Source organism: Mixophyes fleayi, chromosome 10, assembly GCF_038048845.1.
Source record: "Mixophyes fleayi isolate aMixFle1 chromosome 10, aMixFle1.hap1, whole genome shotgun sequence".
Lineage (NCBI taxonomy): Eukaryota > Metazoa > Chordata > Amphibia > Anura > Limnodynastidae > Mixophyes > Mixophyes fleayi.
Window position 1 is genome coordinate 24436166 of NC_134411.1, and position 12810 is coordinate 24448975.

The window sequence follows — 12810 nt, forward strand, 5'->3', positions numbered from 1 at the left end:
AGTAGAGTTGTTCTTTTGTATAATGTGTCAGGCACATTGATAAATCCATATGATATTTTTTAAAAAGATGCATTACTTATTATTATGGACTATACGAATATCATAAGACTGAACCAATGCTAAGAGCAGGAACCTCAAGGGAAGAAATATAGTAATGTAGAATTTTATCTGTGACAATCTATAAATTTGTATAGTGGGCAATGCAGCCAAAACAATTGGCAAAAAAAAGGCATTCCCCATTTTAACAGCAATTCTGTATCAAATGTTTGTTGCAACATGTTTTGGGACCACACTGATCCTTCATCGGGTGCCTGAACAGAAAGACCCCTGTTACGCTAGAAACGTCCTCCGTATTGTTTCTTCCAGTATATATAGCTGCAGTACTGGAGGTGGTGTACAGAGGGCAGTAGCCTATGCCTCCCCATTTGCTGGGACTCTCTCTCACAATGGTGATGTCGTCTGTATGCTACCATGACCATTATAGTGCTATGTTTAAAAAAATATTACCAAGAAAAATAAAAGAGATAAGGAGGATATTTTTTCACAACCACGGCTAGGGATAAGCCTTAGATTAATTTCTGTAAAAACAACAAATGCAAAAATAAAATTAATTTCCAAGAAAAATTACAACAGGGGATATCTTATATTGTTTTATGATAAAGACTAATAAATGTTTATGTACATGAACTGTGATGTTTTCAAGTTGTAATGTAGCATTCTGTACTTTGCACTGATATATTATGATAAATACGGAGGGTTTGGCCAATTTCCATACATGTGCTTAGACATCAAGTGCTAAATAATCTGTGCAACACGTCACAGGGGAGCGACTAAATTTGGTGAAAACCGATCAGTATAATTATGCTTATGCAACAGTATTGCATTCCATTCAGTGGATGATTAATCCACTGAAACTAAGATGTTAGTTCCGTCCTTAATAATAATGTGACCGGTATAATACATAGTCACATGTATAGCTCGTTATTGCTGAGAGCTAATGTGCTTTTGTTTCTTTCACTCTCACAACTCAAAACAGTGGATCTGTCTTGTTCTGTTTGCAGAGCTGGTTCATTTAAGGATCATATCATTTAGAAGGCACAGCAGCTAAGCTAGAGAGACCCTTTATGGCACATACCTGAATTTTCAAATTTATAGTTGCAAGTTCATTCTTTCAACAGGATAACATTAGCATTTTAATCTTTATTTGCTAATAGTCTTTACATAGTACTCTGACCATCTATACACAGATTTTCCCAGGCACCGGGCCTCATTTAAGGAAATCACTGAGGCGCTGTACACGATCTCCTGTGGTAGGGAATAGAGATACTCTTACTGGCCACATATCAAAGCTGGTTCACCCACTATTATAAAATTCAACAGCACTAATCATGTGGGCAGCACGGTGGCTTAGTGATTAGCACTCCTGCCTCACAGTGCTGGGGTCATGAGTTTGATCCCCAACCATCGCCTTATCTGTGTGGAGTTTGTATGTTCTCCCCGTGCTTGCATGGGTTTCCTCTGGGTGCTCCGGTTTCCTCCCACACTCCAATAAAAGCCATACTGGTATGTTAATAGGCTGCTATTAAATTGCCCTTAGTCTCTCTCGGACTGTGTGTATGTTAGGGTATTTAGATTGTAAGCTCCAATGAGGCAGGGACTGATGTAAGTGAGTTCTCTGTACAGCGCTGCGGAATTAGTGGTGCTATATAAATAAATAAATAGATGATGATGATGATAGATTGACATTCTCAAATGTTGCTATTTTTTCTTTTTTAATCAAACAAGTCCGAGCCAATTCACATATCTTAAAATTAAAATGAATATATTGTGGTGGTTTTAAATTTCAGATTTCAAACACAGTAGTGCTTGAAGTTCGATTTAAAAAGAATATTAAAATCCTTTTTTTTAAAAAATGAAAAACATTATTTAAATTGTATTTAAAAACCCCAAACCACTCCTTTTACTGTGATGGGTGAACCTTGAAATGCAGGCAATGTGAGCCACAAATTTTCAACCACAAATCTGAATTGGGGTATATTGACAATTCTACCACGAACATGTTGATTGCCGTTGAACTAGTGAAATTTGATTGAGCAGCAATGCAGAAGTTTGTACCTGCCGATGGTGGAATTGGGCAGAATGCGGGCGTTCCTTGCTAAGTCTGGAGTAGGCACTTTGGTGTGCCTAGTTTTGCAGACCAGTACAAAAATGAGATTTCAGTTTGCAAAGTAAAATTATTTAAAGAAAATAAGAAGGTGGAGAGGATGTACTTTTAGGGATGTTCCTTTCTGTTTGGAGGGGTACATGGCCATCGTCACTCATCGAAAGAACCTTACTGTTGCACCAGCCCTGAACTGGCTCATCCTATACTTCTAGTGGGACATGTTTTGTACCTTCCATTTGCACTTCATCAGAGAAATGCATTTCTAGGTACATTTTGCCCAGTGTGTAAAAAAAGCTTATAAAACATAAAAGTGCCAAATGTACTAAAGACAGTGTCAATGTCCCAACATTCTCATGATCAATTTAAGCGAAAAATGAGGCTAAATCGAGCAGCATTTTAGAAGAAAAATGTAATAGTTTTATTTTGTAAAACGCGTGGTGATAACGTGGTAGACAGTTGGACATTGATGGGACATTTACCGACCTTGCACATTATGTCCGTATAGATATTTCTTCTAAGTAGGCGTGTCCCTTTATGGGCATTCGGAAGTCATTCTAGCTTCACCGTACAAAACGAAGACATTATCCATATTAAATGCACATTATAACTTAGGTCCACAGTATCCTAGGCACATAGAGCTAATACAATATAGTATGTTGGGGTCTTAATGCACAATAGGAGAATTTTACTACAACCACAGTTCAAAATCTGGTCCAGGTTTGTGAACAAAGATGGCGGCTCGTGGGAGTTCAGAGAATTAAACTGGACAAGACCAGATTGGGATGGGTATTAGAGTAAAATAAAAATGAAAACTTTGTTTGCCTGATATTGAAATGAGAAAAATGTGAGGTTAGCTTGGGCAAATTTGCAGGTCTGCCCTTTATTTGCAAAAGGCAGTGCAAACAGAATGGGTTTCTATGCTTTTTTGGTGGGTTGTGAAAACAAGGGTTTTCAGCGTGAAGTTCTGTGTACCTGGAGGTTCATACGTCAAATATATCAGGCATTACAGAATCTGTGGTGCCAAATGAACGATGATGATGATATAGGCACTTGGCACACAGGAATGTGAACAGAAAAGCAGTGTAATTAAAAGCTTAAAACTGACCAGAGCAAACACATAAACTAGCCCACAACCCCTTTCTTCCCTCAATTCCCTAAATTTTTACATCTCAATTTTAGAATAACTTGGAAATGTTGTTTTAATACAGGGAGTGACATATAGACAGCAATAAGCTGGAAAGATTAGACATGATTTGCATTGATTCTGAATGCTTGCAACACGCAAACACTCATTAGAGCACTAAAGGAGAAGTGAGTTTTTATTCCTGCTCATTGTAAATGACCCCAGTGTCTTGTTAATCGGAAGAAGAAGCTGCAATTGGTATTTCAGCCTGGTTCTTCAGTCAGTCTCAAAGTCACCTTGAGGATCACATTCATAAATATTTTATTGGGGATGATTCAAGAGAACTTCCCTAATGAGCGAGGTTCTGCTTTGGAACTCTTATGTTTGTAGCATGTTTAAAACGTGAGTCTGAAAATGCTTGTACTTACATTTACTTCAAGTAGGTCCTAACAACTCCAGCTGTTTATTGGTCTCACAGTGTCAGGAAATATTAAGAAATCCAGATAGATTAAAAAAACATGATCAAAGACAAGTGCTAGGAGTACATGGAACCTGCACCATTGGAGCTTACAGTCTAAGTGCCCTAACATACACACACAGGCCGAGAGAGGCTAAGGTCAAGTTAATAGCAGCCAAATAACCTACCAGTATGTTGTTGGAGTAGGGGGGGGAAACTGGAGCACCTGGAGGAAACCCACGCAAACACGAGGAGAACATACAAACTCCTCACAGATAAAGTTAGGGTCGGGAATTGAACTCATGACCCCAGTGCTGTGAGGCAGAAGTGCTAGTCACTAAGCCACCGTGCTGACCACTAAATCTTCAGATCTCCCATGTAGAAGCCTCCAGAATACTATACAGGTTTCATGAGGTATGGCCTATATGTCTGGTTAATATTGCCTCAGGAAGGAGCGGAATAATATATCGTCCCTTTCACCTACCCTATTGGAAAACAACTACAACTTAGACCACAACCCGCGCAGACTATGTCCATCCCTCACACACGGGGTTCACTTCCTGGTGAGTGTAGCACGGGAGGCTCTATGACCCACCCTGTGAATAAATCCTAAATGACTGGATGTAGTGTATAGGGAAAAACCTCCCTGCAAGTTTGTTTTGAGTGTCCTCCATTCTAACAGTGGTAATTTAGTGAATCTATCTTTAGTCTGTATTGCATCTAAATTCATGAATTTGTGATTTTAAAGGGAAACTTCAGGAAATACGTTAAATTTAACCCTGATCCGCTCTCCCCCATTTTATTAGAATGGGGACTCCTGGTTACTTCAATAAATGATTCTCCAGGTATGGAGGATTTTAAATGTAGCTCTATGTGTGTGTCCCATAGCCACATGTTTGTGAAATCATATTTTCCCTGAGAACCTTGAATGGCATTATTTGTATTAAAAACTCTCCAGGCTGTCATGCAAAACAATAAAACAACTAAATAATCAGGACTTAATACAATAAAATATATAAATACTACTCCCTACAGTATGATTACATGTGAAGACACCGTGAGGAAACTAGGGGTTAATGCTGAATAACAGGACATGTTTATAAAGAGAATATTGAGTGGTTTATCCCAGGGGATTATATATTCACATAGGGAACCTAATACATCAAAGTACTACCTTTTATTAATATTTGAGGAGATATCTATACATATTTGCAATCCTGGGAACAAGCTATATCAAATATTTCCCTTAAAAGGAAAATAGAGAGGTAAAATAATTTGCCAAGGACTCCAGATGGTATATTCATGTTTCATATATATCTTTGCATAAAATTATACTCTGTTTATAAGACTTGATCATTATATTTCTAGTAACTTCCAAAAGAAACATTTTCCTGAATAGAAAAGTGATTCTGTACACAATTTTTTAGTGACCTCACAGTGAAGAAGGGTTGTTGGTGGCAAGAAAACACTTAAAAATCATGTAATTATTGTTGGAAATTGACAAGTTTTTGGAGATCATTCTGCTATTGAGGTTCTCTCCATTTACCATCCTTCCACAGCGCAGATCCCATGAAAACAAATACGTTTTTGGCTTCAGTTTTATTCCTGTTTATTTCAAGAAACTTGTTTGCAATTATATGGCTTTGTGTTAAGCTATTTTTATTCAATAAACATTGTGACTTTCTTTGTCATATTAAACCACATTTAATAAAGCTCTGTCTTTGTGTTCTTAAAGGTTTCACTTATCAGATAAGATTGGTTGTCATAATGTTGCAGTCAAAACAGATACATTTTGGCTTTATAAAAACTCTGTTTAAATTAGGTTGAGATAAGTCAAGGCGTAACAGGACTTCCACGAAGTGTCAGTTTGGAATTAAATTGTAGTGGTGGCGGAACTGGGTAGTTTAACCATTTTTTGGACAGTCCAGGTGATTTTGCTTTGATTATTCCTTACATACCCATACGTTATGCATATACAAGTAACTGTTGTTGTGACAAGGACATTTATGAAAATTGATGCAAGTAATGGTGTAAAACACAATTAGAATGCCACTATCATTTGCCTGGTACAGGTTAGAAAATGAAAGCAAACATTTTAAATAGTTTTTAGGATATTTTTTTGCCCCAGTAAGGGTCATTAACAAACCAGAATAGTGCAAAACCACAGCGCAAATGCTCTTTTGAGATGTTGTGAACTTACTATCGTGTAGTTTCACTTAATATTACAGAGAGGCACATGGATTTATGGGCTTAGATGGTGGCATATGCGGGGGGTGCAAATATAACATAATGTGTATTACAGGGTGATGTAAGGAGTTTATATCAGGGGTGTTCCTTGATGGTGGATTTGGTGCACCAATTTCTGCACTAACATGCAAAATCAAGAGATTTTACTTTGTGGGCAACAATATTTAAATGAGTAGATGGAGAGGACACATTTACAGGGAGCATTCCCTGATTTACGCGAGGGCGCATAGTCTTTTCTTTCTGCAGAGTACGTTTAATAGGACACATTTTCCACTTTTTATTAGCACTTCTGCCAGAGAGAGCATTTCTAGGCATACATGCTTTTGTGACTGTGGACATTTAAAAATAACCTTTTCAGCGGGCTTCAGCAGTTCATTATATTCCAGTAGGCACAGAAGTGCCGTTGTCTTTAAGAGGTGTCAACTGCTGCTAAGCAAACCAGCAGTGTCATTCACTACAATGCCACTGGCTTACGCTCTACTCTGGAACGTTTCCTAAAGTAAATGTTGGGTGGGGGAGTGTAGATTTCACACGAAAAACTAAGGGCTCAATTTATTAAAGAGTGAAAAGCCCTATCTCCGGAGAATATCACAGGGTCTTGCCGGTAAAAGCATACTCATGTAACAAGGATCGTAGTGGACACAAATGCCATCCTTCTTCCTTTATAACCATCTCAGGATGTCCATATAAAAGATATTCAATGAAAAAATTATAGCATTTGCACATAGGAATTTTTCTATTTTTTTAAATATCTTTCTTCTATTTTTAAAAGTTTTTTTTAATTGACATTTTTTTCTCCAAGAAATGGAATTAAAGGCTTCGATTCCATTGGGCATGCGGGAACCAGCTAGTCAGGTGGTGCATACGTAGATCCCCGCAGACTGGTACAATAAAGCAGTACGTCGTCTCTCTTACAGCTCTGGGCCAGTATTGCTTTGGAAGTACTGGCCCAGAGCTGAAAGAGTTAACTCAGCCAGATTTTAATAATAATTCATGGTGATTGGTGGTTTTCTATCACGGCAATAAGGGGTGATAGAAAACCAGCCCTATCGCCATGTATTAGTAAATTTAGGTGCATCCTTAAACCCTGGAGGAGACTGAAGCGGGAGGGGGAGGTAGGGCTTGAGTTAGTAACCAATGCACCAAACCAAAACAAACCCAAGCATCCATTCAGCAATTAGCTTCTATCTGTCTAGTAAAAGTTGAACAGTGAAAGCGAGTGTCTGATACATGTATTCAATAAAGTATTTAGGAATAAATGCTGTTATGAATTAAAATTTATTTTTCATTTGTCAGGGAACGGACCGCAGCAAACATGGCTTCCGATGCCAGTCACATGCTTGAGGCGGCCTTGGAGCAAATGGATGACATCATAGCAGGTAAGAACTTAGTACAGAGCCTTAATGTCACATCAATGATTGTTAAAGGTGATAACCAGTCAAGAGGTGACCACAGGCTGAGCATGGTGCAAAGTTTTAGTTTAGAACAGATGAAAAGTGTATTCTCTGTATTCTCTTCTGAATGCATAAAAACCCTCTTTCACTTCTAATCTTATACAGTGTGCACTATATCAGCAAATACTGATACAGGGCAGCACAGTGGCTAAGTGGTTATCACTTCTGCCTCACAGTGCTGGGGTCATGAGTTCAATTCCCAACCATAGCTTTATCTGTGTGGAGTTTGTATGTTCTCCCTGTGTATGCGTGGGTTTCCTCTGGGTGCTCTGGTTCCCTCCCATACTCCAAAAACATACTAGTAGGTTAATTGGCTTCTATTAAAATTGCCCCTAGTAGTCTGTGTGTGTGTGAGGCAATTTAGACTGTAAGCTACCTGTCAACAGAGGGCAGTAGCCTGTAAAACACTACACAGCAAATACAATTAGAATGTCAAACATCTCTAGTTATGTCAAGTTATGGGAACTTTTACATATATATTTGTGAATCCTATTAGTAGCTGTTATACAAGGCATCTTTACGTTCTAAGTTTAGTGACCCTTTAAAAGCACCCATCTGACCATCCTGATTTTAAGGAACTGTGCCGTTGTATCGAGAGTAAGAACCTTAGTCCACGGACTGTTGAGAGGTGTGCCATGCTCATGTGGCAATGAGTGAACTGCCCTGTGCACATGTCAATGGTAAAATGAGTGGGAACTTTTAAGAGCAGAGCATTTTGTACTGGGCGTAAGGAGTCATGTTGGAGGAACTGCTGATGTAACCAGTTTGGTTGCTGGCCCAGATCCCAGATATTTATAGACCCTGGCAATGTCCCTGAACATATCAAAAGGAATATTTTTGAAACCATTCTTCTCTCAGGGATCCCCTGGGTAGAAAACCTGTAGTTCACCACATGCAGCTTGTTGTGGCTGGTTACACAAGGAGGTCATTCGTGAATGGGGAAAATGAGGCGATGCGGCATAAAAGCCATTCCTGCTACTTTGCAATGTCATGTGCTTGTTTTTGTGTGTGTTTGCTTTCGTTGTTACAGACATGGCATTTCTGTACTATATGTTGGGATGAGCTGCCCAGACATAGACAAATCTCAGTCGTTCCACAGTGAGTGTCAACCGACTACAGTAACTCACTTACTTCTGAGCATAAATGCAAGCGATTTTGTCCTGTGGACACTAGGTGGAGTCTGTAATGGCTTGTAGGGCATACTTGCCTATTCTCCAAGAATTCCCGGGAGGCTCGCGAATTTCGGGGAGCCCTCCCGGACTCCCGGAAGAGTAGGCAAACCTCCAGGATTCTCCGAAATTCACAGCATTGAATGGCGGGGGCAGGGCTTAATCGTACCCTTAAGCTCCACCCCCGCTATTCAATGCCATGAATTTTGTCATGTTATACTGGGGGCGGGGCTATGGTGATGCGACTACGTCACCACGCCCCCTCCTACCCCCTGTCACATGATCCCAGGAGAAGTTTTGAAAGTGGGCACGTATGTTGTAGGGTTCCCCTTTTAACAGATGTCAGGTGGGTCTGTTTTAGTTGTGCAAAATTGCCACAATTTTGCACAACCGCGAAGGTGGTGGCAACCAGGCATTGGCCATTATTTACACTTGGACATTTTTTTGTAACCTCTAGACACATTAGTAAGCCTATATAAACCCATGGACATAAAAAAAATGATAAATGTTCACACATACACAAGACATGCCATACAAAGTCCTGTGCAGACAGAATGTGGGTGTGCTCCAATTTATGCATTTGACGAAGACATAGAAGTATTTGTACATAAACAATGTGCTACACCTCTGCATTTCCCTGTAAATGACCCCTTTGTCTTGTACTCAACTAACTAATAGGATTACGTACATTTCAAGGTGTTGAAACTTTTACATATATGTTTAAAAATGTTGCAAGATTCTTTAAGGCGGAAGCATTTGTATTTTAGATTTAGTTGTCATTTTGTTTGTAAATGTTACTTAGTTTGAAACATAATAGAACACTGAACACTGAGGCATTTATAAAATATGCTGTCATTATAGGTAAAGTCGTAACTAGTTGTAATCAGGGGGTGATTTGCCATTAAATATTACAACACTAACCACAGATATACATGTGACGCTGTACAAGCATGTCTGTGAAACTACAAGTCCCAGCTTGCCAGCAGTTGCTCTACCAGAATCAGACCACAAACATTCATGTGATGCTGTAATAGAATACAGTCTACACCAGGCTTGTCCAATCAGAGGCTCTTAAGCTACTGTGGAACTACAAATCCCAACATGCACTACCAGCCCCTGACCACAAACATGTACAAGAATCTACAGGAGACGTGGTCAGCTGGTGAGTCTTCATCTGTTATTATTATTAATATTAACATTTGCTTATATAGCGCCAGCATTCTACACAGCGCTGTACAATTGGGAACAAACACAGTATTAAAACATGACTGGTTATTAACAGAGTTAAGAGGCTTCTGCTTGCAAGCTTATAATTTATTGGAGAATAGTGTGATACACGAGGTTAAGTGCCACATATGGCAAATTCATACATTCAGACTTTTCGATGTTCCCCTCCGGGAGGGGAGGTGGGGGGGTATGAACGGAGGGGGCAGTGCTTGGCAAATTGCATCATTTTGACTCCGCCCCTGCAACGTAATGACTCTTGCACTTCATTTTACAGCAGGGGAGGGGGGGAAATGACGTCATTCCCAGAGATCAGCATCATGGCGGCTTTAATCCAGCCCACTTTGATAGGAAGTTGGCAGATGCGGGAGCATGCTCTACTCTCAAGAGAATCCGGGAGACCTACCCGGAATTCGGGAGTCCCCCAGACATTCGGTGTGGAGGTCAGAGGGTTATTTCAGAATGTCCAAACTCCGCTCCATGGCCGGATTCAATCCTAAGGTGCCACAGCTTCATATCTCACCGCTATGCCCATTTTGGGACAACCAAAATTTAGGAGGTTAGGAGCTGCGAGGCTTCAATACTAACCACTGCACCACCGTGCCGCCGCAGTGTTGTAGAACTACAAGTCCCAGGATGTCATGCTAGCATTTACCTGCTAGCACATGCTCAGACTCATAACACCACAGCAGCTGATATGCCATAGCTTAAGCTGGGTACACACTACAGAATTTTCCACCAACTTTTTATGCCGATAGATTTTACATGCGATCGATGGTCCGATCGCTCGGTCCATGGACTGCATACACACTAGCCTTGTTTAGGACGATAAAGGGAAGAGCGGATGTCCCTTTAGCGACGACAGCCATGTTGTCGTGAGCAATGACTGTAATTTCGTACTCACTGTTGTGGATCGGTCGGAAGTTTATACACACTACACAACGGAAACGAGATTGGAACGAAAATATTAAACGGTACGACCAACCAAATGAGGCGACAATCGTCCATTTGGGCAGACTTTCGACCATCGTGTCACTGCACACACTGACCCGACTTTTGAACGAGCGGTCTTATGTCGGCTGATTTAGTCGATTATTGGATGAAAACTGTGTAGTGTGTACCCAGCTTTACCTAGCTCTCACCCAGCACTTTAGATTAGATGACTGAAAGAAGACAGGTTGCATTAATGAGCTTCTGCTTCAGAGTTCACTGACTGTGGAATTTTACAGGAAGAGCTGTCATGTCTGCCTCATAGACGGAGGCTGGTTAGATGGCTTTATATTTACTACACATTAAAGTGCCTCTAAACCTAAAACACAAGTTGACTTACATTAAGAAGTAATTCATAACATTCCCTGATATATGTAAACGTTTCCATACTATGACAGAACTTGAGATATTTCACATTCCACTAACATTTGCTGTGCAGCTGAGTGCATGTTATTCTACATTATCAGTCACTTTAGGCTGAGGAAAAGCAGCTTCAGTGGGAAAGCCAGACAGGAAATCTGTTTCGTGTACAGACATATCTCCCTCCTAATCAGAGCTTTATCTGGGATAGCTACAGTCCTGATAGCTCCTCAAGCTTTTACTCCTGTATTTGTGAATGTAATTAGTAGCTTTATGTATAAGCCTGTTTGTACTTTACATTTAGTGGTCCTTTTAAAAAAAAAAAAAAAAAAAAATCCTAAATCAGCATAGTCTGATCTGTTCTGGGAAAACTTAAAAATTAACCAGTAGTCATTTACTGTAAAGGCATAACCTTGACGTATCCTGCATAAACTAGTTTCTTAAATAAACAGTGACATCGGTGAGCAAACAAGTGCTGGGAAATCAGAGATAGAACCTACATTTACTTCTACCTGATCTCTGGTATCATCTCCGTATATACAAAACGGGACCGTTAATAATAATATGAAGGAGGAAGGGTCTAAGGGAGCCTCTGTCTTAAAACCATGCTTACCAACTCTCCCGGAATGTCCGGGAGACTCCCGCATTTCGCGAGAGTCTCACAGACTCCCGGGAGAGTGTGGCAATTTCCCGAATCTGCCCATTTCCTAGTGAAGTGGGCAGAATTGGGTCCAAAACGCGTTTAGCCCCGTCCCCGCTGTAAAATGACGCATTTTGCGTCATTACATCACGAGGGCGGGGCCAGATGAAACAATTTTTCTGAGCCCCACCCCCTGCACGCCCACATTCCCCGGAAGGCTCCATAAGTTGGCAGGTATGCTTAAAACTCTGCTTTCCTAGCAACACAAGGCATCCCGTAATTCTACCAGGTGTTTCTAGTACCCTACATAAAAAAGAAAAAACGAAAGTTAAGATCAAACTATGCTGAACTTAGCCAAGTTCTATCACTAGCATCAGTGTCCATCTCCCCAGTCAAATTAAAAATAATTATTGCTTTTTTTTTTAATCATGTTTTTTTTAACGGAAGATTTGTATCACACAAACAAAAATTAAAACAAACAAACAAACATAAAAACTGACATATGTTATACAAACAAGCATTATTATATATTATTAATATTACTTTAATATTTATTGAAAATAAAATATAGAAATATAAATAATGTAAATATAAATAAAATATAAATAATATATTGTAATTAATTTAATAGTAATATTATATTAATGATTATTGTTAAACTTAACATAATTCTGTTAATGCCTAAACTTAACTCTTAAATTATAACCCCCATCATCTGTGATCAGTAATTTGGGATCAGTCACATCATGCTGGGGGTGTGACTGTGTCATGTTGGGGGTGTGACCCAACCCCCTGGGTTGTAGCTAGCACTTTTTTTAGTGCTAATCCACACACAACCCACCCTTCCGTCAAACAAGGACACACCTCCCAACCGTCCTGTAAGTGGGGACAGTCTAGGGCGTCTCTATGAGCCTTCACCCGCGGCCACCAGATCCTTCCTGCTTTATACCCCATCGACATCAGCTATTATTCTTTGTTTTAT

The 12810-nt window shown here is 39.8% G+C and overlaps 1 protein-coding gene across 5 annotated transcripts in view; it reads left to right on the plus strand.

The window, feature by feature from the left end:
* PPFIBP2 (PPFIB scaffold protein 2) overlaps window positions 1-12810 on the plus strand; it is a 171392-nt gene that overhangs the window by 32062 nt on the left and 126520 nt on the right. For all 5 annotated transcript variants that reach the window (XM_075188066.1, XM_075188065.1, XM_075188068.1 and 2 more), the window contains exon 2: window positions 7288-7370. In XM_075188066.1, coding sequence (XP_075044167.1) covers window positions 7307-7370 — 64 coding nt within the window. In that variant the 5' untranslated portion in view covers window positions 7288-7306. The remainder of the gene's footprint in view (window positions 1-7287; window positions 7371-12810) is intronic.